At 44.0% G+C, this 24821-nt stretch overlaps 1 protein-coding gene across 1 annotated transcript in view; it reads left to right on the top strand.

Moving 5' to 3' along the window:
- Positions 1-24821, top strand: part of LOC142159548 (voltage-gated inwardly rectifying potassium channel KCNH2-like) — a 115435-nt gene that overhangs the window by 79655 nt on the left and 10959 nt on the right. Inside the window, exons 3-5 of the mRNA XM_075214440.1 lie at positions 9583-9744; positions 11130-11573; positions 13189-13427. Coding sequence (XP_075070541.1) covers positions 9583-9744; positions 11130-11573; positions 13189-13427 — 845 coding nt within the window. The remainder of the gene's footprint in view (positions 1-9582; positions 9745-11129; positions 11574-13188; positions 13428-24821) is intronic.

The raw sequence follows: 24821 nt of genomic DNA, 5'->3' as shown, positions 1-24821 counted from the left end.
AGCGTACATTCCAAAGGGCACATTTAAAGGACTTTGGAAGATGAGAGACAGGTGATGTGTTTGAGGTTTTCTGGATTTCTGTAGTGCTCAGATATATGTGTGTGGGAGAAATGAGGGGGTCCTGGATTAGGTGATATATCACCAGCTAATAGAAGCAGGAAGGAAGAAAGGTAGGAAAGATTTATGGGTATCTATCAGCTATATAGTCCTCTTGTCTCTGTATGTGTCAATTACACAGATCATACCAGGGGCAAACGCAGGATTTGTAGAGGGGGGTTTCCACGCCACGCCGCCAGTGGGCGTGACCAGCATGCATGGGGGCGTGGCTATATTTTTAAACAGTGCTTGGCAGCTCTCCAACTCTTCCTATCCCCATAATATACATGGGCAATGCTGCGTGCACTACTGTTAGGTGCACGCAGCTCTCCTTTTTCAAGCAGAGCTGGGTGAAGAGGGAGCAGGGTCCAGCTACCTCAATTATACAGTGCCCCAGGCATGGAGGGGGTTTCCAGGCACTAGGAAACACCCCCCCCCCCCCCTCGGTTTGCCTATGTATACAGATCAGGAGAAGTGGTACTGTGCAGTTCACCCCATGTAAATAGCAGGAACAGGTAATATCACTGATCATACAGAATGAGAGAAGTGGTACTGTGCAGTTATGGGGGAGGAATAATCCTGATTTTCCGTCTGTTCTGCAGTTGTAAGATTGAGACCTTGAGTTACACATTCAGTCTCCAGATCTATCCTGTCTCTGTCACGCTGTCCATGTGTCCTGTGTTGTTCCTCTTCCTGATACAGACCAGTCGGTTATCCTGCACCAGTAAGCCCAGGATAATTGTACTGGTGTCTGGTATGAAATAACGTTTGTGAGCGGAGAGTACAGCAGCTAATTACTGATGTGTTACAATTTACAGCCAGAAGGTGGCAACCTAGAGTCAGACTGAGCCTGGCAGGAGATTTGCGAATATCCATTATATATACACAGATCAGCCACAACATTAAAACCATCTACTTAATATTGTGCAGGTTCCCCTCTTGTTGCCAAGACAGCTCTGACCCATTGAGGCATTGACTCCATAGGACCTCTGAAGGTGTCCTGTGGTATTTGGTACCAGGACGTTAAGAGCAGATACTTTAAGTCCTGTAAGTTGTGAGGTGGGGCCTCCGTGGCTCGGACGTGTTTCTCCATCACATCCCACAGATGCTCGGATTGAGATCTGGGGAATTTGGAGGCCAAGTCAATGCCTTGAACTCTTTGTTATGTTCCTTAAACCATTCCTGAACAAGTCCTGCAGTGTGACAGGGGCATTATCCTGCTGAAAGAGGCCACTGTCATCAGGGAACACCGCTGCCATAAAGGGGGGTACTTGGTCTGCAACAACGTTTAGGTAGATAGTACCTGTCATAGTACCATCCACATGAATGCCAGGACCCAGGTTTCCCAGCAGAACATTGCCCAGAGCATCACACTGCCTCTGTCGGCTGCCTTATTCCCATAGTGCATCCTGGTGCCATCTCTTCCCCAGATAAGTGATGTACATGCACCCGGCCACCTACATGATGTAAAAGTAAACCAGGCCACCTTTCATTGCTCCATGCTTCAGTCTGGTGCTCACGTGCCCATTGTAGGTGCTTTCAGTGGTGGACAGAGGTCAGCATGGGCACTCTGACTGGTTTGCGGCTACACAGCCCCATACGCAGGAAGCTGCGATGCTCTGTGTGTTCTGACACATTTCTATCATAACCAGCATTAACATTTTCAGCAATTTGTGTTACAGTAGCTCTTCTGTGGGACCAGACAGACTAGCCTTTGCTCCCCACGTGTATCAATGAGCCTTGGACACCCATGACCCTGTTGCCGCTGTTTATCCTCCCTTGGATCACTTTTAGTAGGTACTAACCACTGCATACCAGGAACACCGCACAAGACCGGCGTTTTAGAGATGCTCTGACCCAGACGTCTAGCCATCACAATTTGGCCCCTGTCAAAGTCGTTCAGATCCTTCGTTGCCCATTTTTCCTGCTTTCAACACATCAACTTCAAGAACTGACTGTTCACTTACTGCCTTATATATCTCACCTCTGACAGGTGTCATTGTAAACAGATAATCAGTGTTATTCACTTCTCTTGTTAGTGATTATAATGTTGTGGCTGATCGGTGACTATGTGGTTTACGCTGCATATATAGAACACATCACACGCAGTGGTGGAATCTCCCTTCACTATCCCCCTGTTTTTTTCATATGTCAGCTCTGGTTACAGAAAGGTATTTCCAGAAAGAACATCCACACTCTGTAGTTACCACTAATCAGCTTTGTCTGACTCCCAGAGGTTATAGTTACAGCGTCCGCCTGTCTCCCCGGGGTCTCAGAACCAGATCGCAACAAAGGACCCCAGCACCGATCCATAGACATAACCTCAGTTATACGGAACATAGAGACCCCAGCACCGATCCATAGACATAACCTCAGTTATCCGGAACATAGAGACCCCAGCACCGATCCATAGACATAACCTCAGTTATCCGGAACATAGAGACCCCAGCACCGATCCATAGACATAACCTCAGTTATCCAGAACATAGCAGAGGACACAGTTATAACACAGGTGACAAATCCCTCACATGTCCCTTTACTGGACTTTACATGGTGCAGGACGTTATTACTTCTTCCTGGCATCAAATCTTATAGACCGTTAGGTATTGGCCGATTTATTACAGAGCAAAAAGCCGATTTGCTGGTATACTTTTATACGCTTCGCCCGATGCATGAAAGCGTTACTGCCAGAGGGAACACGGCTGTCACATATGTTTACATGGAGAAGCCTGTGGTACATTTATCGCTGGAATATATGTTCTGTTATCACCATCTCAGGGCGACAGATGAAATACTTTCTTCTTTTTATTTTAAATGATCTATTTTTTAATTTCTTTATTATTTATTAGTGGTCTTTCAGCTTCACTGTGCATCACCAGCTGACGTATGCGCATATTTACACAGCCGGCGAAGCCGTAAGTTCCCCCCACCTGTCGGGGCAGCAGTTTTTGATAAATAAGGGGCTGGTTTTTATTGCAGTAATATGAAGCGGTTTTGATAAATAGGCTCCTTCGTTTTGGTTCATTTTCCATAAATTTGGCTCCAGGAAGATCCCTCAGTGACATCTGTAAAACACTGTGTTAGAAACACAAGACCCAGCTGGGATCTTCGTGACTTCGGCTACTGGCAGGAGACTGCGCTCTATATACGGCGGCTGAGCAGTGTTTACAGACTCTCCAGACTTATTTGTTCGCTCCGCTCCTCTGGCATCTGCCCAGCGTCTGTTTACACAAATCTCTGGTATCCGCCTTTTGCCATTTGAAGCTTTGCCTGTTATATATGTAAACTGGGAGAACACGGCTGGTGGATTAAAGGCTGCTCTTGTCAGAATTAAGGGATCAGAAATGGACAAGTAGATTACTCCCCCCCCCGGGTGATTCCTGTCTCCTGTCACCTCGCTGTGTGCGGGGGATTTCTGGTTGTTAGGAAACGTGGCTGGGATTAGGGAGGATTAAAGCCTCCTCCCACAGCGCGGCTGAGCCAAGGATTATACCAGTGTTTGTGTATCTTGTACACTTGTCACCCAATTAATTTGGGAACAGCCATTTCTACTCTCTGGGTGGAGCCACTCTAAAGAATATGAAGGGGTCCCCTTTAAGGGGGTTTCCCAGAGAAGTATCAGCTTGTTGGAAATTACACGTGTTTAAGTAACAATGTAGCAGCCATTCAGATTCCACTCGTCATTTCCAAAACACCCTCAGCTATTTATATAACACCACTAATTCCGCAGCTCTGTACACAGAACTCACATCAGTCCCTGCCCCATTGGAGTTTACAGTCTAAATTCCCTAATCTACACACAGACAGTCTAGGGTCAATTTAATAGCAGCCAATTAACCTACCAGTATGTTTTTGGAATGTGGGAGGAAACCGGAGCACCTGGAGGAAACCCACGCAAACACGGGGAGAACATACAAACTTCTCACAGATAAGGCCATGGTTGGGAATTGAACTCATGACCCCAGTGCTGTGAGGCAGAAGTGCTTACCACTGAGCCACTGTGCTGCCCATCATCACTCTCATCATCATCATCATCATCACTCATAATCATCATTACCACCCTCATCATTATCATGATCTATGTATAAGGCAACATATCATTCTGAGTATTCTAGTTTTCAGACATTTGCTCCATGAAGTCAGGGTCACCCCACCCTCCACAGTCTAATACATGGTCCATCATCCTGGGTTGCACCCACCACTTCTGACCTCGCGTCAGAGTCCTTTATGAGCTGGTTACACTTGTTGGTATTCTCGCAGAGCACTGTGCGCCGAGCCACCAGGAACAGGTAGAACTGGACACATGGGGCCTTATTTACAGTTGGACTGATTTGCATCCAAAACATATGTGTAAAATGCGACAAAAATAGTGCATTTACGTGTTTATTCTGAGTTACACGCACCTTTAGATCACCTGCTGCTAGGTATACCTGCGGATGTGTGAACCTCTAATTGTGTCGCAGTTACGTAAACACATCCTTACTGTACGTGGACTAAACGTACCTGTCCCTTCGCTCCTCTGTTCGGCTTCTCTAAGTGCAAAGAGTCATTAGTGTAAGATAGGGGTGTGCACCGGCCACTTTTCGTGTTTTGGGTTCCGATTAGCTTGAGGTTTTGGGTTCTGATTGGTTTTGCCAAAACACCCCACTCAAGGTTTTGGTTTTGATTTAGGGTTTTGGGTTGTGATTTATTTTTAAAAAAGCATAAAAAGTGCTAAAATCCATTTTTTTTGTTGTTTTTTTTCACTCCTACACTATTATTAACCTCAATAACATTCAATAGCAATCATTTCCACTAATTTCCAGTCTATTCTGAACACCTCAAACCTCACAATATTGTTTTTAGGCCAAAAGGTTGCAGTACTAATATTTCTGGACTGCAGGAACAGTGAACGTAGTTATATATTGCAGTAGTATTTTTTTTATACTGCAGGAACAGTGAACGTAGTTAGATATTGCAGTACTAATTTTTTTATACTTTTTTTATAATTTTTTTATAATTTTTGTATACCAATGGACTGAGCAGGACAGAGCACAGGACACAGCACCACTGGACTCAGCAGGACAGAGCACTGGACAAAGCACCACTGGACTCAGCAGGACAGAGCACAGCACGAGATATAGCAGGACAGAGGACCACCTAACACACCCTCCCTCTTCCCTGATCAATGCCCGAGTGAAGAGGGCGGCGGCAAGCGGGGAATTTATAGAATCCGAGTATCGCGAGATCCGACGGCGGGATTTGGACTCATAGCCTCGTTTTCAGTTTTTCTCAGCGCCAGGAAATACCCGAACAGTGCTCAGATCGCCCTCGGATCCGCACTGTTCGGGTGGGCTCGGATTGCGATAATCCGAGTCCGCTCATCCCTGGTGTAATATGCATCCGAATCTGCATTCAGTCCCATAACACAACAATAATGGACTCACATCCAACTCTACATGAGCCCTATAAAGTACTGCTGGTTACTGTAGTGCTGACAGATCGCTAGTGATAGCACCGTGCACTTATACGCACGTCACTAGTACACCAGCAAATACATCACAACGTCTTATTTCTGGACCATGCAGTGTCCGGTGTGACTGTGTCTCTGCTGGTTGTAATATCAGATATAGTGGGTCTGCTCTGTAGGAAGAAGCAGCCCTCATACACGACGGAGGAATTGCTGACATGCAGCAAATACGTAAATATATAGCAATAAACAGAGGTTATATATAGCATCGCACCTGCGACATCGGGGATTACGTAGCTGAGTCTCTGAGTGCATAATTCATCACTAACCTGAAACAGCCACAACAAGACATTACTGCCGTCATTACTCTGATGTGCGGGACGTGCTCATTCACTATGGAGGTATTAGAAGATTTCTATCCAATACATTAACTCCATATATTACATTCAGCCCTGGAAAAGAAGCCAACATGTTACTAAAATATATCCAATAAAACAAATTAAAAGAACCAATCTCTGCTGGGGTGGGAGGTTTGCCACCTAATGGTGCTGTAATGAGGATTGTACCAATACCTGTACTTAGTGCTAATAACAATGTGAGACCAGTCTCAGTGATAAGATATGTAATATTGTTCCCGCTTTATGTATGTTTCATATCTGTACTTTCTATAGAATTGTAGATTGGTGCAGAGCTCACACTGCGCACGCGCAGGACTCGTGTCCACATTCACATATTTATACACACATACAACATCATTCACTTATATATAATGTATATAATTACCAATGTAATATTATGATAGGATCTATTTCCCCAGCTACCCTGTCTGATTGTCCCTCTTACAGTCTGTAAGCTGACCGTTCCTAGTGGTGCTCGCCAACTGTAAGTGTGAACTGCGCAGTAGTATGGTGCCGCCAGTTGTGGCAGGATAGTGCTGTCACCACCAGGTTCCGTCTCTGGCTCTGGGTGTAGTGTATAGCTGCTACAGCGCCTTATTGCTGGTTACTTTCTGCCTGGCTCCTCCTGGAGTGCTTACTATGGACCAGAACTTCTGGGTATCGGGCAGAGCGTTGACTCCAGGTGCTGGGTTCAATGTAGGACAGCCAGAGAATGGATTAGGGTGTAAGCTCTTATGGTCACAGGAATACAGCAATTATAGGGGTCTCACAGTACAGCCAGGCAGTGAATTAGAGTGTTAGCTCTTTTCTGTCGGTCACATAAATATATATATAGTATATATAAATATATAGTATTGTAAACTTTGAGTAACAATGCTGAAGAAGAGGAATATAGTATTATATCGTGACTGCGTGCAATTCACGTAATACACAGTCTGTGCTGAATATAGCGTCCGTCGCACAGATATAGCTGACATGATGGACATTCTACGCCGTCACTATGTCGCACCTGATTCTGCACAATCCAATATGACGGGGGCAGTTCTGTCATTTCAGTGACCTGAACCTATTTCTTATTACTGTTGTGTATAGATGTGAGGGTGAGTGCACACGGGACCTTCAATTAGCGGATGAGAAATATTTTACTTTGCGTTCAAGGACCTCAGCAGCGTTTCCAAAATCAAAGGACAACCCCCAATCCTGATATAAAGACACTCAAATTTGCCTCTTTTCCCCCAACCTCTCCCTCCTCCTAAACGTCTCTGCCGTCTCCATCTCCTCTCACACGTCTCCACCGTCTCCATCTCCTCTCACACGTCTCCACCGTCTCCATCTCCTCTCACACGTCTCCACCGTCTCCATCTCCTCTCACACGTCTCTGCCATCTCCTCTTCGGATGTCCCAGCTCACAAACTTAATGGGCCTTATTCATTAAGGAAAGTAAAGCAAAATAATGAGTAACTCTGCACCTTGGCAAAACCATGTTACATTGGAGGGGGAGGTAAATTTAAAATGTGGGGACAGATTTATAGTTGGGATAGGGACTGTCCTAGATTAACTTTAAATTTCAGTGTAAACATAAATCTAGTATGTGTGTGCTACATGGAAAAACAGCCAGTATTGATGCAAAATAATAAACTAATGTGCACCCCTTGTATTGTAACATGGTTTATCCAGGAGAAAACTTACACATTTTTTTGCTTTACTTTAATGAATTCAGGCCCACATATCTAAAACCGAACTCATTTCCTCCCCTTCCATCCTCTCTCTGTCCCACCAGTCCTCTCTGCAAGTGACCACCGCCTCACATCACTGATTACCTGTTCCCTCTCCCACCTTCAGGATGTCTCCCGCACTGCTCCCAACCTGTGGCACACACTCCCACACCATGACTTTCTCCCTAGCTAGAAACTTGCCCTATAAACGCAACTTCCCGAACAAGCCTCCCCCAACCCACTCCTTTACACCCCCCCTCCCCCCCAACCCACTCCTTTACAACCTCCTCCCCCCTAACCCACTCCTTTACACCCCCCTCCCCCCTAACCAACTCCTTTACACCCCTCCCCTTCCCCCCTAACCCACTCCTTTACACCCCCAACCCACTCCTTTACACACCCCCCTAACCCACTCCTTTACACCCCCCTTCCCCCCTAACCCACTCCTTTACACCCCCCCCAACCCACTCCTTTACACCCCCCATCCCCCAACCCACTCCTTCACACCCCCCTTCCCCCCTAGCCCACTCCTTTACACCCCCCAACCCACTCCTTTACACCCCCTCCCCCCTTACCCACTCCTTTACACCCCCCCATCCCACCTAACCCAATCCTTTACACCCCTCCAACCCACTCCTTTATACCTCCCTCCCCCTAACCCACTCCTTTACACCCCCTCCCCCCTAACCCACTCCTTTACACCCACCCACCCCCCTAGCCCACTCCCTTACACCCCCCTCTCCCCCTAACCCACTCCTTTACACCCCCCATCCCCCCTAACCCACTCCTTTACACCCCCCATCCCCCCTAACCCACTCCTTTACACCCCCCCATCCTCCCTAACCCACTCCTTTACACCCTCCCACCGCCTACTCAGTCCACACTGAGTTATTGGACCCAGCAGGCCCACCACACTGAATTTGGAGGGGATTCCTTGCCCACTATAGAAGGACACTGGGGGTAATTGCGCCACAGAAGTCTGTAAGATCTAATCCACAGGTTCTAGGAACATTATAAAGGAAAAGAGCATGTAACCAGTGACCCAGCCCAAGGTAGCAGATGCTCCCAGCCTGCCCCTAGTTGTCACTCGGCCATAGATTAGGATATGCAGAGCATGTTGTAGACAAGATTAAAAAAAAACTTTTTAGTATATATGTCGGTCCTGCTAGATAATGAGGTTATTCAAGTGTAAATGATGCTTCATTAATGTAACATCATTGTCATCATAACCATTTATTTATATAGCGCCACTAATTCTGCAGCGCTGTACAAAGAACTCACATCAGTCCCTGCCCCATTGGAGCTTACAGTCAAAATTCCCTAACACACATACAGACAGACTAGGGTTAATTTGTTAGCAGCCAATTAACCTACCAGTATATTTTTGGAGTGTGGGAGGAAACCGGAGCACCCGGAGGAAACCCACGCAAACACGGGGATAACATACAAACTCCATACAGATAAGGCCATGGTTGGGAATTGAACTCATGACCTCAGTGCTCTGAGGCAGAAGTGCTAACCACTAAGCCACCATGCTGCCCAACATATAAAATGAAAGGTTTTGTTTGCAAGTTGGATGAGTCTGAGGGGTATGTCTACTGTCCGGCAGACACATCTCTGAATGCGACGTACATACACATTCACTTGTGTGCGATTCCTTCAGTCCATGGGTGCAGATTACATTGCGTCTCGTGAGTGTAGATAAAATGTATTTATACTAGTTCACAAATGCTGTCGTCCATTTGGATATGTGTTTAGTTCTTAGAGTTGTGGGTACACTGTGTATTTGCATGGTTGAGAACGGAACGCATGGAAACCATTTGGTATACCGGGCTGCTGTGGTGACATCATTGGGGTCCTGGTTAGACTGTACCCAGAAGTGCTGGCGGTGTGATGCCACATTGACGTCATCTCTCTCCTGCAGGTAGCTGCTTCCTCTGCCTCGTTGACGTGGTGCCTGTGAAAAATGAAGATGGTGCAGTCATCATGTTCATCCTAAACTTTGAGGTGGTGATGGAGAAAGATCTTCTGGTTTCTGCAAATAAAAACTCCAATCACCGGGTCCAGTCACATTGGTTTCCCCCAGGTAACTGTGCATTAGATTTTCCTAATGTCTTGTATTACTTATTCCTTGTGTCCTGTATAATAACCATCCCTTGTGTCCTGTATATTACCCATCCCTCATGTCCTATATATTGTCTGTTCTTTGTGTCCTGTATATTACCCATCCCTCATGTCCTATATAATGCCTATTCTTCATGTCCTATATATTGTCTGTTCTTTGTGTCCTGTATATTACCCATCCCTTGTGTCCTGTATATTACCCATCCCTTGTGTCCTGTATATTACCCATCCCTCATGTCCTATATATTGTCTGTTCTTCGTATCCTATATATTGTCTATTCTTCGTGTCCTATATATTGTCTATTCTTCGTGTCCTATATATTGTCTATTCTTCGTGTCCTATATATTGTCTATTCTTCGTGTCCTATATATTGTCTATTCTTCGTGTCCTGTATATTGTCTATTCTTCGTGTCCTGTATATTGTCTATTCTTCGTGTCCTGTATATTGTCTATTCTTCGTGTCCTGTATATCGTCTATTCTTCGTGTCCTATATATTGTCTATTCTTCGTGTCCTATATATTGTCTATTCTTCGTCTCCTGTATATTTTCTATTCTTTGTGTCCTATATATTGTCTATTCTTCGTGTCCTATATATTGTCTATTCTTCGTGTCCTATACATTGTCTATTCTTCGTGTCCTGTATATTGTCTATTCTTCGTGTCCTATATATTGTCTATTCTTCGTCTCCTGTATATTTTCTATTCTTCGTGTCCTATATATTGTCTATTCTTCGTGTCCTATATATTGTCTATTCTTCGTGTCCTATATATTGTCTATTCTTCGTCTCCTGTATATTTTCTATTCTTCGTGTCCTATATATTGTCTATTCTTCGTGTCCTATATATTGTATATTCTTTGTATCCTATATATTGTCTATTCTTCGTGTCCTGTATATTGTCTATTCTTCGTGTCCTATATATTGTCTATTCTTCGTGTCCTGTATATTGTCTATTCTTCGTCTCCTGTATATTTTCTATTCTTCGTGTCCTATATATTGTCTATTCTTCGTGTCCTATATATTGTCTATTCTTCGTGTCCTGTATATTTTCTATTCTTCATGTCCTATATATTGTCTATTGTTCGTGTCCTGTATATTACCTATCCCTTGTGTCCTGTATATTACCCATCCCTTGTGTCCTGTATGTTACCCATCTCTTGTGTCCTCTGTATTACCTAGTCTTTGTGTCCTATATATTGTCTATTCTTCATGTCGTGTATATTGCCTGTTCCCCTTTTGATAGTAGTAAGCATTAGAGGGAGTTTAAAGAGATATATAGTCTTTGTAGCATACATAGATACACACAGAATGGAACTGGAACAGTTACTGAGTGTTGCCTCCTTGCAGGTAGAGGGAAATCTTTCCGGTTGAAGTTCCCCACATTATTGGCTCTAGCCGGCAGTAAGCAGTCTCTCCCACAGGAGGACCCTGATGTGGTTGTTGTAGACTTCTCCAAGCACAGCAGTGACTCCATTGCTCTAGAAGATGTCACCATGACTCCAGTGGACAATTGCATTGGCTGTTGCCCCGAGGACCAGCAGGCCTTGATCAGCAGTACAGAGCCCAAGGTATTTTCTGAAGAAGATGGCAGCAAAGATCCTACCGTGCAGTCTTCTCCCCGGGCTGACAAGGACCACCTGAACTTGGACATGTCTTTCTCCAACTGTAGCCTAACGCGCAGTCGTTCCCGGGAAAGTTTCTACAGCATTCGCAGGGCCTCTTCCGTGGACGATATAGAGGCCATGAAGGTTGAGTTGGACAAGAAGTTCCGTAACCGTAACTCCAGCACAGGTATGTTCTCCAATGTATGTTGGTTTTCTGTTACATACGTAGATGGATTCCTCCCACACATACATGAGTTACATTCCTATAGGTTCTTTGTCACCCTATCCATGGGATCTATTTCGGTAGACCCACCCTACACATTCATGAGGATCTTCATATACAACATTATGAAAGACGGATTCTGTTTCTTTGTTGTCAGAGACGGATTCATCTTTTGCCGACTCGGTCAATGTTGTCACCAACACCAAGCATGCTGGGAGATTTCCCAGCGGTGGAGCTTAAGGCCTCTGCTCACTCCCACCCAAATGATACTGATTACACACAAATACCCCAGCAATCACACCTAGTTCATTCACAAACATTTCCACCATTTCTCTCTCCGAAATCTGCCCCTGTTCCTTATCTGCCCCCCTAAGTCTCCTTTCCTCAGCTGTCCTCTTTGTCTTCCATAGTGTCTGTCTACCAGTGGTTTAGGCACCAACCTGCTTTGTTTAATACAGGATTTCTGAGATCTGTCAGAGCTGCGTGTTCCACACATATATGTAACGGGGGATTTTGGGGCACCGTGGGGCCACAGAGAGTGGACCACTGTGGCCCCCTGCTTCTACAGCACTGTCAGCAGCTGAATCACCCTGTGAGGGGCTTCTTATCCCTTCTCTCCGCCAGCAGAGACTACGTTACTGATCAGCCAGAAATGTGAGGGAAGCAATTAATTAGGGGGTAACAGGATTAGCTCAGGATCAGGGTAATCTGTTTCCATAACTGTCTTCTGGTATTCACAGATCAGTAACCCTTTAATTGCCTGGTTCCTGCCAGGGGGGAGAAGCTACAAATGTCTGTAGTAACATGAGGATTATGTGATGGAAGTTGGAAGTAATAGTATAATGTACGTATAGCGCTGCTGAAAGAGAGATATATGTCAGAGTACAATACTATTACCCTGACAGGACAAGTAGATATTACTCTGTATTACAGCAATTAGAACCTGTCTCCAGTAAATAAGATAACAGAAGTCCAGAGACTGGAGAACCGGACCGGTCACTGGTATAATATCCTAGTGCTCTAGTTCCAGACATCAACTGATCAGGGAAAATGTCACCTGAATTATTGTTATTATTGTGTGCTCCATTTCAGCTCAATGTTCTGTTAATATGTTTAAACTGTATGTTAAACCTTACTGGTCTCTTCTTCACGTGTCCAGCACTATACAAACCTCACAGATCTTTTCTTCATGTGTCCAGCGTTATATAAACCTCACAAGTCTCTTCATGTGTCCAGCACTATATAAACCTCACAGATTTCTTCTTAATATGTTCTGCACTATATAAACAGGTCTCTGTGATCTTCCTTCTTCCTGTAATTACTTCTTCCCAGGTGTATTGGTGGATAGTCACAACATGGATAAGGCTGGTCACACATTTATGAATATGATCAATCCATTTCATTGTTTTCTCACTAGTGTGCTATGCAGATGGTGGTTACGTTTAATGACATTACGGTCAGACCGTTGTATAGTGCGTACTTCTGGTAATCAGCTGGCCAGACGGAAAGAGATCATTGTAATGTGGATTTTCTGCCAGACCAACAAATGATTAGACCTAAGCAAGTCCTCTCTCTGCAGGTGCCATGAACAATGTCCGAGTCAGTCTCTTAAACTCTACGTCAGATTCAGATCTCATGAAGTATAGAACTATCAGCAAAATACCGCAGATCACCCTCAATTTTGTGGACTTTAAGGGAGACTCTTTTCTCACCTCGCCTTCTAATGAAAAAGAGATCATTGCACCCACCAAGTTGAAGGACCGAACCCATAATGTCACCGAGAAGGTCACCCAGGTAAGACTTTTATCATTGTTGAATGTGTGCTTTGGTACATTTTATACACTGCAAATTAAAAGATGACACAAGTTTCTCTGCTGGTGTTGCTGAATTGTCAGAATACGGTCATGTCTCAGTTGGATCATGTTGGATCGTGGTCATGGTTGTGACTCAGTTGGATAATGTTTACTGGTCAGAACACTGTCATGTGTCAGTAGGATTGTGTTCAATGGTCAGAATACTGTTGTAGTGGTCTCTGTGTTGAAAATGTTAAATGGATAGATCAAGATAAAGACTGTGTCTCAGTTTGATAATGTTGGATCATGGTCAGATCGTGGTCTTGGTCATGTGTCATTTGGATAATGTTAGATCATGGTCAGATCGTGGTCTTGGTCATGTGTCAGTTGGATAATGTTGGATCATGGTCAGATAATGGTCTTGGTCATGCGTCAATTGGATAATGTTGGATCATGGTCTTGGTCATGTGTCAGTTGGATAATGTTGGATCGTGGTCTTGGTCATGCCTCAGTTGGATAATGTTAGATCGTGGTCTTGGTCATGCGTCAGTTGGATAATGTTGGATCATGGTCTTGGTCATGTGTCAGTTGGATAATGTTGGATCATGGTCATGCTGCTAATGTTGAATGGCCAGAACACTGTTTAGTGCTCTCGCACTTGAAAAATGTTGAATAGTCAGATTGTCGTCATTGTTGTGTTTAAGCTGAATAATTTTGAATGGTTAGATATTGGTCCTGGTGATTTATCAGTTGGATAATGTTAAATAGGGTCCTGGAGGAGGATTATATTGTATTTATACTCTTAACACTTAATAACACCTTGTAGGTTTAAAGCAGACTGACTTGTCTGAGTAATTTGGATGTATTCTCATGAATATTATGTGGCTGCCTCCATTGAGTATTTGGTGATGGGCCCATCTGAGCTGTGATTCCCACAGTGTGTACATCCAGGCTCCCAGTATACCGCTGTCCACACACACTGGACCTTTTTCCAAATGTTTGGGAGATCTGGAACGCAACTATTTATGTCATTAGTCCGTCATTAGCCAATAGTGACGGCGAATAGTGGATCCTATTTCTCCAGCTACAGTGAGCGCAGTATAAGTGGAATATACGATAGAGGATGGTAATCAATCTCCCTCGTGTGTGACCCTTGGAGATTGCAGAGAATTGAGGTTTTCGTTGTAAAGTTTTGTTTTATGACTATTCTTAGCATGTGATTTGTCTATTCATCTGCCGTCGGTTCGATTTACAGTTACATAAAATAAATACAAAATATTAACATTAAATTACATTTTTCTGAAAAATATTCAATTATGAGAAATATTTCACTTTCCAGTAGACACAAAAGATAACAAATCTCCAGTTATTTGTGGCACCATAAAGTGATTTGGTTAAAGATCCGCCTTAGATTGCCGCTATTTACTCATAGACGTGATGAGTTCTCTTCAAGGTTTTCTCAATAAAGATGGATCTGTGGACCAGGCTCGTTTGTGAGATTGATTACTGACTCGCTGTACAGTGTAATGAAGCATGGACAATATTTCTTCTTGTTCAAATTCCAAGTCTTCCCATCTGTAACAGGAACACAAAGCCATAATCACAGCAATGGTTTACAGTGGAGCTGAATACACAAGAATAACTTTTACTGGTAATAAACCTCCGTCACACAGGTATCTATGTGACACTGTTGTTCATCCACCATCTGGAGGATCTCAGCCTACACGATGGGAACAACATAGAAATCTCTCTTATACCGGCTGTTACTCAGCAGTCAAAGAAATATTTCTGACAAAACAAATGGATAGCGCTTAATGCTGGGGTGACGCAGCTGGTCTCACAGATCACACTCTGTGGTCTCTCAGTGAACCCTGTGGAGAACATTTGGTGGTTAGTGATCTCTGCTTTACACCATGGGTAAAAATGCACACACACACACACACACACACACACACACACACACACACACACACACACACACACATGCACACACACATGCACACACACATGCATGCACACACACACTCACACAAACACACACACATGTACACATACACACACACACACACACATGCATGCACACACACACTCATACACACACACACTCATACACATATGCACACACACACTCATACCCATACACACACGCATACACACACACTCACCAGGGGTGTGGCTGGATCACTTGGAAATAACTTACCGTATAAACGTATTTCCATTAGTGGTGCAGTGTGACAATGTGCTGATTTTTATATTGGAAATTGTGGCTGGATCACGTAGATATAACTTATTGTAGGTGTGGCCGGGTCCATCTTGAAATGTGCTCCAGCGCCGGGAGGGTTAATACCCGGAGCCAGAGGGGTTAAACCTCAGGGCTAAGGAATGTAGAAATATATTAAAGGATATGTTTATAAATTTAAATGTGTATATATATATATTTATTCAATCTATGAGTGCTGTGGGGCCGGTTAGTAACCATTGTGCAGCACCGTAAAGGTTAATTCCCGGTCGCTGGGAGTGTAAATACATTTATAATCATATTGACCATGTATTGATTTATTATGATGTTTTGGAGGAAATGTATTTCTGCAACTGTCTGAGGAAAGGATCCCATTAATTATCTTCATGTGAGTGACCAACACTAGTTTTGCCTGAATACACAGCAGATACTTGTTACCTATTATCCTGTCTTGCTAAAAGGATAGGCGCACTACATGAATAATACAACCAGCAAGTAATTTAGGAAATTACATATTGATGTGAATTTTTCTAAAGCTTATAATTGTGTTAACTCCAAATTTAGAGAATATAATACATACTAATGCTAATCATTAAATGTAATATCTCAGACTTTGTGGTGCCAGCTAGGATCAGTGGGCTGGGCTAACCCCTGCCAACATGTGTATCAGAAAGAGTATGTAAAGATCTGTGTTTTACCATGTAATATATTATACCATCTGTAACTTCTGTAAAGATCACTAGTACCATAAACTAGTGTGTAACTGTCCTTATTTGGATACTTGAGCTAATAAAACATCACTGCTTAAAGATCCTGCTACTAACCCTGCTGTAATTCCTGTGACCTGTAGATTAGACCATATCTAATCCATCATTAGATCTGGTTGTGTCCTCCCAATTATATGGCTGTGTTTTCCAACTGAACATTGGCCACATCCTCCCAGTGAAAATGGGCGTGTAAATAATCACTGCTCACACTAGAATGTAGAATACAACTCTGTGAAGTTAGCAAATTGTGCTTATATAACAATTGTAACAAAAGGAGGCATTTAGCTGGCAATCTGCAACGATAGAATGCAAGCAGAGTATAACACATTTGGGCAGCAGTGCACCTAGTTTAAGGATAAACAGGTGGAGGACATATGTGTGACAAAATAATGGTATAGACTCTGATTTATCTTATATGGTTAGAAAGTGCCTTTTCCCACAGCTACAGGGCCTGTCTGCAGCAAGAGCAATCAAACAGAAGCAGGTGGTGATAGCGCCCTTTTAAAGGGAAGGTGGGAGTGTCACCTGGCCATCAAGCTAGTGCTGTGAAAGGAGTGTCAGGTAGATAAACCTGTTTGTTTCACTGTTTAGGGTGACCGATGCTAGAAAAGCTGGCCGGTGTCTAGAGAGCAGGTTTCTGGTTACTTAGTTTTCAGGGTCACAAGAAACCGAATGAAATGTTTTTGTTGTCAAATACTTTGCCATCTTGACATTAAAACAAAGTAAAAATCAAGAAGTTGTTTGCTTATGTTTCACTTGTGTGCTTTTGCTACGAGTGGTGTTAGAAGTTAAGGGAAGCAAGTTTCCGCTACCCAACCCGCATAGATGTAAACATGGAGCAAGTGTTGAGAACCCACGTGAATGTGCCGCTGCGCAACAAGAGCAGCAAGCTCAGGTGCACAAGTTGCAGATGCACAGGAGGAAAACCAGGCTCTTAAGGGGAGCCTTAGTCCAGGTGAGGTGTGTCAGAAATGTACCACATGGTCCTGCTCTGCAGAAAATGTCACCAGCTGATGACATAGAAGCGTATCCTGTGTCCTTTCAGAGAATTGCAAAAAATGCGACATGGCCTCCTGAAGTTTGGGCTGAGAGGCTGGCACCATATCTAATTGGCGAAGCTCATCAAGCTTATAAGGATCTGGATGAGGACCGGGCCTGTTTATCCAAGGCTAAAGTCTGAGATACTGACTTACATTGGGGTTTCGGCGCCAGGCCAGGCCTAGTTCTATCACGATTGGAGCTATGATAAAGACAAACCGGTTAGAGCACAATTGGCTGAGCTTTCCAAAATGTAAAAAATATGGCTGCAGCCTGAGGAGAATATGCCTACCCCGATTATTGAAGTTCTGGCAATAGATCACTGCATCCAAGGGCTGGACCATTGTCTACAAAAGTGGGTGCTGCAATCAGACCCACAAACTTATGAAGCATTTGCCACAGTGATAGAGTGATTTTGTGCTCTACAGCAACTGACCAAACCACCTGCATTCGTGCCGATGCTACGTCAAAAGCCAGGTTTAACAGTCCTTGCTACGGGGCCCAATGGCAGAACTGCTGTGGAAAGAGAGCTGGTTACAAAGGTGTCTAATCCGAAGTGCTTCGAATGTGGTGCGCCAGGACACTTTAGGGCCAAGTGTCCTAAACTACCAGAAACCATGAATTGTTCTGTTCCATATGTTGGGCCTGCTTTCCCAAGCTATTGTACAATGAGTACCGCATCAGGAAGTCCTTGATTGTTCTGGGTGACTGTGCTTATCAACCAAAACCTTGTTTTGGCATTGGTTGACTCTGGGAGGGAAGTTACGTTGGTTTCCAGCTCTGTCTTGCTCAAAACCATAACTACTTGGTTGCCCAAGGGTGAAGGTCCTGTGGGTACATGGGACGTCTGAGGAGTATGAGAGAACACTTCTGCCAGTCACACTTAAAAACTAAACAGTTATGGTGGTAGGTGTCATAGCACCTAATCTCCCATATCCACTCATTCTGGGGTGAGACTTCCCACTATTTAAAGAGGTCCTTGGTGAGCAGGTCCGGAGGAAGCATTAAGTGAAACGCGTTGGAAGGGTAGCTGTATCGCCAATCTGTCTCTGATTCTTGCCAGGACCGACAGAGGAACAGCGCTTGTACCCGTCTCTACATTCACCGCATGCACACTTTGGTGTCAGCCGCGGCCGCGACTGCACCAGTCTATCAAGGATCACGCTGCACTCATCGTTTGGAGTCAGTTATCCGGGGAGTCTTTACAGCGCACCAACCCTATAGGGGTAAGTTTATTATTACCAGCAATCTACATCAACATTGTTTGGATGGAACTTTTATGATTGATTATCCAATAACATCGTGAACACCGGAATTTATCCACGCTGCAGATTCATAGACTCTATGCTTGGTTTTCTGGATTGTTTGTATGCATTTTGAACTTTATACCTTATGTTGCCTCTGAAGATAACACAATCTCATTGAAGGCGAGGCACTATATATTTTTTACTCATCAAGAAACTGACATTCCGAGTATCACTTGGATTATGATACACCTATTGGACTCAATCTACCTCTCTGGGACTTCTGTGTCCAACCTAATGAAGACTTTGTTAGCTGTTTGAGGTTTGAACCAAGGTATTATACTGTTTGCCTTTTATATTACTGTGCAGTCCAATTTTGCATCTATTTCATAAGTTGTTATTTATATCATTCTTTGTGATATCAATGTATTAACCATAAATTGGAATTAAACCAATACTTTTACACGATTCATACATATGTGCGCCAAGGGGACATCTTTTGTATACATGCCTATTTAAGGGTCGGAACTACCCTTGTTAATCCTCTTCCCCCTGAGCAGCAAGACCTATGCCCTTTACATAGACCAGGGAGCGCTCACCAACATCCATTATCTCTAGGTCCGGACGGACATACCTGCAACTAATGCAATGGTCGGAAGCCCAGTCTTTAAGGATCCGCCGAAAAATCCACAACATCTGGGGGTAAATGTATGAACCTCCGGATTCTTCAACTCCGGCGAGTTCAGCGTCTTCAGCGCTTAATTTTAAAGCGGCGCTGCCTTGTAAAGGGAAAATTCCCTTTACAAGGCAGCGCCGCTTTAAATTTAAGCGCTGAAGACGCTGAACTCGCCGGAGTTGAAGAATCCGGAGGTTCATACATTTACCCCCTGGACGTCGATCTTTGTGAACTGCCAACCCGGAATGCTATCCTGGGGGTCACGTCAGGAGTTCCACAGAAGCATCCACCTACGGGGAAACATGAACAGTCCAAACTAGCATTGGCTGGTGACATCAGAGAGCATATGGACTGATCCACAATACCAATTTTGTTTCCTCTGCAGGATTTTGCTCATGACTAACTTAACAATGCGGACCTGATTCATTAAGGATCTTAAATGAAGAGGTATCTTATTTCAGTCTCCTGGACAAAACCATGTTACAATGCAAGGGGTGCAAATTAGTTTTCTGTTTTGCACATAAGTTAAATACTGACTGTTTTTCATGTAGCACACAAATATTTCAAAAATATCTTTCTGTATAGAGTTGCTTTTGTACAGGGGGTAAATGTAGAACAGTTAATGGTCCCTTAGGTCCATGTACCTGTAGTGTTAAAAGCAGCACATGCACACGTCTGTAGGAGACACCTGGGGGAAGATAAAACACGGGAACAAGTTCTGCTCAGGTTTTACTGGCCCGGTGTACACATGGCAGTGAGAAGGTATTGCTGGTCCTGTCCCATTTGTCAGAGAACCTGTTCCAAGCAGCTGTACAGGGCACCTCTCATCCCATTACTAATAGTACAAGTTCCCTTTCAAGGGATAGCCATGGACCTTGTGGGGCCGCTGGAGGAATCCATTTGTGGGCATCAATATATAATAGTGGTTCTCGAATATGCGGCCAGATATCCAGAGTGGGTTACCCTACAAAACATAAAGTCCAGCATCATATCTAAAGAACTTATATTGATGTTCACACACTTGGAAAAACCCAAGGAAATTGTCACAGAACAGGGCACCCCATTCATGTCCAAGCTGATGAAGGACATGTGCCAGTTTTTAGGACTGAGGGGTCTTCACACTTCCATATACCATCCACAAATGGACGGTTTGGTTGAAAGCATTAATTGCACATTAAAGCACATGTTCAGGAAAGCTGTGGTATAGTAAATAAAGGATTAGGACACTGTTATTCCCTGTTTGATGTTTGCCATCCGTGAGGTACCTCAAGCCTCAACAGGATTTAGTCCCTTTGAATTATTGTTTCAGGACCTGAATTCGGGATAGCCAAGTGGTATCTTGGATATGCTAAAGGAAGGGTGGGAGCAGCAAAGCCCTAGGGAGCAAAATCTGGTACAATTTATGTATGAGAGGCTGGGAAAGATAGGGCCCCTTGTACAACAACATGTAAAAGAGGCTCAGGAGTGGCATAAGATAAGTTGTGATAAAAGTGCTGTAGTCTAAACTTTGAAGCCTGGGGACAAAGTCCTAGTCCTGATTCCAACCCAGGAAAGCAAACTTTTCGCCCACTGGCAAGATCTATATGAAGTCCTAGAGTACTTTGGTCCTGTCAATTACAGGGTCCTTCAGTTGGGGAGGAGAAGGGAAGAGCAAATATGCTATGTCAATCTTCTTAAACCTTGGTATGATGAGGACACCTCTCCTCGGGTAGTGAGTACTCCAGGTAAAGTTGTCCAGATAGATTAGCCTGCAGAAGCTGGTTGGTCAAATCTTCATTTTAGTCCTCTGTTCCTCTTCAGTTCTACAAACACCTGATTTTACGAAGAGGTTCTTCCTTCAAATTGATGCCTCCAGTGTCAGCTTAGGTGCAGTCTTATTGCAGAAGACGTTGCTTCCAAGGCATCAAAAATATGCCACAGTGGAGAAGGAATGTCTTGCCATAAAATGGGCTACTGAAGCGCTATTATCTCCTAGGCAGAGAATTCTGCGTATCATGCACCATTGCAGTGGATGCAGAACAACTGGAAGGGAAATACCAAGGTAACCCACTGGTTCTTGGCACTGCAACCTTTCAAGTTCTTAGTAGAACTGAGATTCTATCCAGTAGACCTCGTATTCTGCATAAAAATGCAGATGTGTTGTCATGAATATTTGCACTTACTTGGTGACGAGTGATTATATGTAATAAAGGAGGCATTTAGCTGGCAATCTGCAGAGAAAGGATGCAAGCAGAGTAACACATTTAGGCAGCCGTGGACCTAGTTTAAGGATAAACAGGTGGAGGACATATGTGTGACAAAATGGTGGTATAGAGTCTGATTTAACTTACATGGTTTGAAAGTGCCATTTCCCACAGCTACAGGGCCTGTCTACAGTAAGAGCAATCAAACAGAAGCAGGTGGTGATAGCTCCCTTTTAAAGGGAAGGTGGAAGTGTCACCTGCCCATCAAGCTAGGGCTGTGGATGGAGTGTCAGGTAGAAAAACCTGTTTGTTTCATTGTTCAGGGTGGCCGATGCTAGAAAAGCTGGCCGGTGTCTAGAGAGCAGGTCTTTGTTTATTTAGTGTTTTGGGTCACAAGAAACTGTGTGGAATCTTTATGTTGTCAAATACTTTACCATCCTGACATTAAAACAAAGTAAAAAGCAAGAAGTTGTTTGTGTGTGTTTCACCAGAAGTGTTCTCTTGCCACACAATATATAAAATGATGTAAGAAACCGGCCAGCCCGTGTGGGGCCGTAAACAGAGAGAATGCCTTCTCATGTCCTCTGACACCGGAGACGTTCTGTGCCTGATTCCTGGCACTGCCTTTGTGTCCTGTGCTCCAGTCTCCTTCTTCCAACACTGCGATACCTGACCCAGATTCTAGGCCGTCCCCAGGGACCTCCTCTCACACTTAGATAGATGGCATTGCTGCTTTCCAGGTGGATGGAAGGTGCTGAGATTGAGAATTTCTGTGTGTGTTTGTGTTTCCACGTATTGTTGTGTCATCTCTACAAGTGATGCACTCAGTGTCTCTGTGCCTTATGTCATACTGGTGTCTACATGCTACACGTATGTTCAGATCATTTTTCAAGGTTTGTTTTAGCGTTATAGCGCATGCAATATACAATGGGACTGACTCATGTCAGGAAGCACAGAGCTGGAGCAGAGTTCCAACTGTATTAAAATCCACTCTCATCCGAATCTGGGTGTAAGTGCTCTCTGCTTAAAAGTTACAGAGAGTGACACAGCGCACTGAGTGCAGTCACAGACCCCCTATATTCTTTCTAATAATTCATCAGAGTAATATATATAAATAATTACTATGGGGGGGGGGGGCACCCACACATGACAACAATTCAGAAAAAAGGAAAAAGAAAAGAAGATGTTTGTACAAGGGGCACGCTATGGCGTGTAAGAGTTACCTGCTGTATGTAGACTGGCAGAACAGAGGGCAAGATACTCACATATGTGTAATATAAAGTCCCATCAGAAAGTAAAAAAAACCATTTATATTCTATAAAATGAATTAACAACTGATACTATAATCATTAATAACAAAATGTGTTTTAAAAATATATTTTTTTACATTAAAGACATATTAGGATGCTCTTAATGCGTAATCTACAATGTGTTTTTATATTCTCTCTCATTGCACATACATGTTCTGTGCTAGCTAGTGGTATACATACGTGTAGTTTGTAATACAAACACAGATGTCATGTCATTCCTCACTGACACCTGTCCTGTATTTATTATTATTATTATTATTATTAATTTTTATTTATAAGGCGCCACTAGGTATCCGTAGCGCCGTACAGGGACAGACAGAAACACTGGTCCATATGATACGGCTAAAGAACCCAGGACTCAGCCGTATCAGCGTTGGATGTCCTTACTGTACCTGGCTGCGTTCCTCCGCACCTTCTATCCCCCGTTCTCTTTCCCAAGTCATGTCAGCAGTCATTGTCATTTGCATTCAGACATGAATTGCATACGATGGCGTTCAGTGGTGTAAGGTCCATTTCAGAGCTTGCGCAGCACAATTTCACTCAAGATACGGCACGCAAATAGAACTGCGTCCGAGCATAAATCAGGTACAAAATGTGCACAAATAGATACAAATCAGGATTTTCAGAACATGTAGTTCACATAATGTCAGGGATGTGATAGGGACACTGGTAACTCGTCTCCGCACTGTCACTTCTTCTAGGTGAGGGGTCTCTGCTCAGATATTACATGTACAGTGAGAGGTCTCTGCTTAGATATTACAGGTACAGTGAGAGGTCTCTGCTTAGATATTACAGGTACAGTGACAGGTGAGAGGTCCCTGCTCAGATATTACAGGTACAGTGAGAGGTCTCTGCTTAGATATTACAGGTACAGTGACAGGTGAGAGGTCCCTGCTCAGATATTACAGGTACAGTGAGAGGTCTCTGCTTAGATATTACAGGTACAGTGAGAGGTCTCTGCTTAGATATTACAGGTACAGTGACAGGTGAGAGGTCCCTGCTCAGATATTACAGGTACAGTGAGAGGTCTCTGCTTAGATATTACAGGTACAGTGACAGGTGAGGGGTCTCTGCTCAGATATTACAGGTACAGTGAGAGGTCTCTGCTCAGATATTACAGGTACAGTGACAGGTGAGAGGTCTCTGCTCAGATATTACAGTGACAGGTGAGAGGTCTCTGCTCAGATATTACAGGTACAGTGACAGGTGAGAGGTCTCTGCTCAGATATTACAGTGACAGGTGAGAGGTCTCTGCTCAGATATTACAGGTACAGTGACAGGTGAGGGGGTCTCTGCTCAGATATTACAGGTACAGTGACAGGTGAGAGGGGTCTGCTTAGATATTACAGGTACAGTGACAGGTGAGAGGTCCCTGCTCAGATATTACAGGTACAGTGACAGGTGAGAGGTCTCTGCTTAGATATTACAGGTACAGTAACAGGTGAGAGGTCCCTGCTCAGATATTACATGTACAGTGACAGGTGAGAGGTCTCTGCTCAGATATTACAGGTACAGTGACAGGTGAGAGGGGTCTCTGCTCAGATATTACAGGTACAGTGACAGGTGAGAGGTCTCTGCTCAGATATTACAGTGACAGGTGAGAGGTCTCTGCTCAGATATTACAGGTACAGTGACAGGTGAGAGGTCTCTGCTCAGATATTATAGGTACAGTGACAGGTGAGAGGTCTCTGCTCAGATATTACAGGTACAGTGACAGGTGAGAGGTCTCTGCTTAGATATTACATGTACAGTGACAGGTGAGAGGTCTCTGCTCAGATATTACAGGTACAGTGACAGGTGAGAGGTCTCTGCTCAGATATTACAGGTACAGTGACAGGTGAGAGGTCTCTGCTCAGATATTACAGGTACAGTGACAGGTGAGAGGTCCCTGCTCAGATATTACAGGTACAGTGACAGGTGAGAGGTCTCTGCTCAGGTATTACAGGTACAGTGACAGGTGAG

The sequence above is a fragment of the Mixophyes fleayi genome, chromosome 5, assembly GCF_038048845.1.
Source record: "Mixophyes fleayi isolate aMixFle1 chromosome 5, aMixFle1.hap1, whole genome shotgun sequence".
Taxonomy (NCBI): domain Eukaryota; kingdom Metazoa; phylum Chordata; class Amphibia; order Anura; family Limnodynastidae; genus Mixophyes; species Mixophyes fleayi.
The sequence above is the reverse complement of the archived record's forward strand: the minus strand, read 5'-3'. Positions and strand labels throughout refer to the sequence as shown.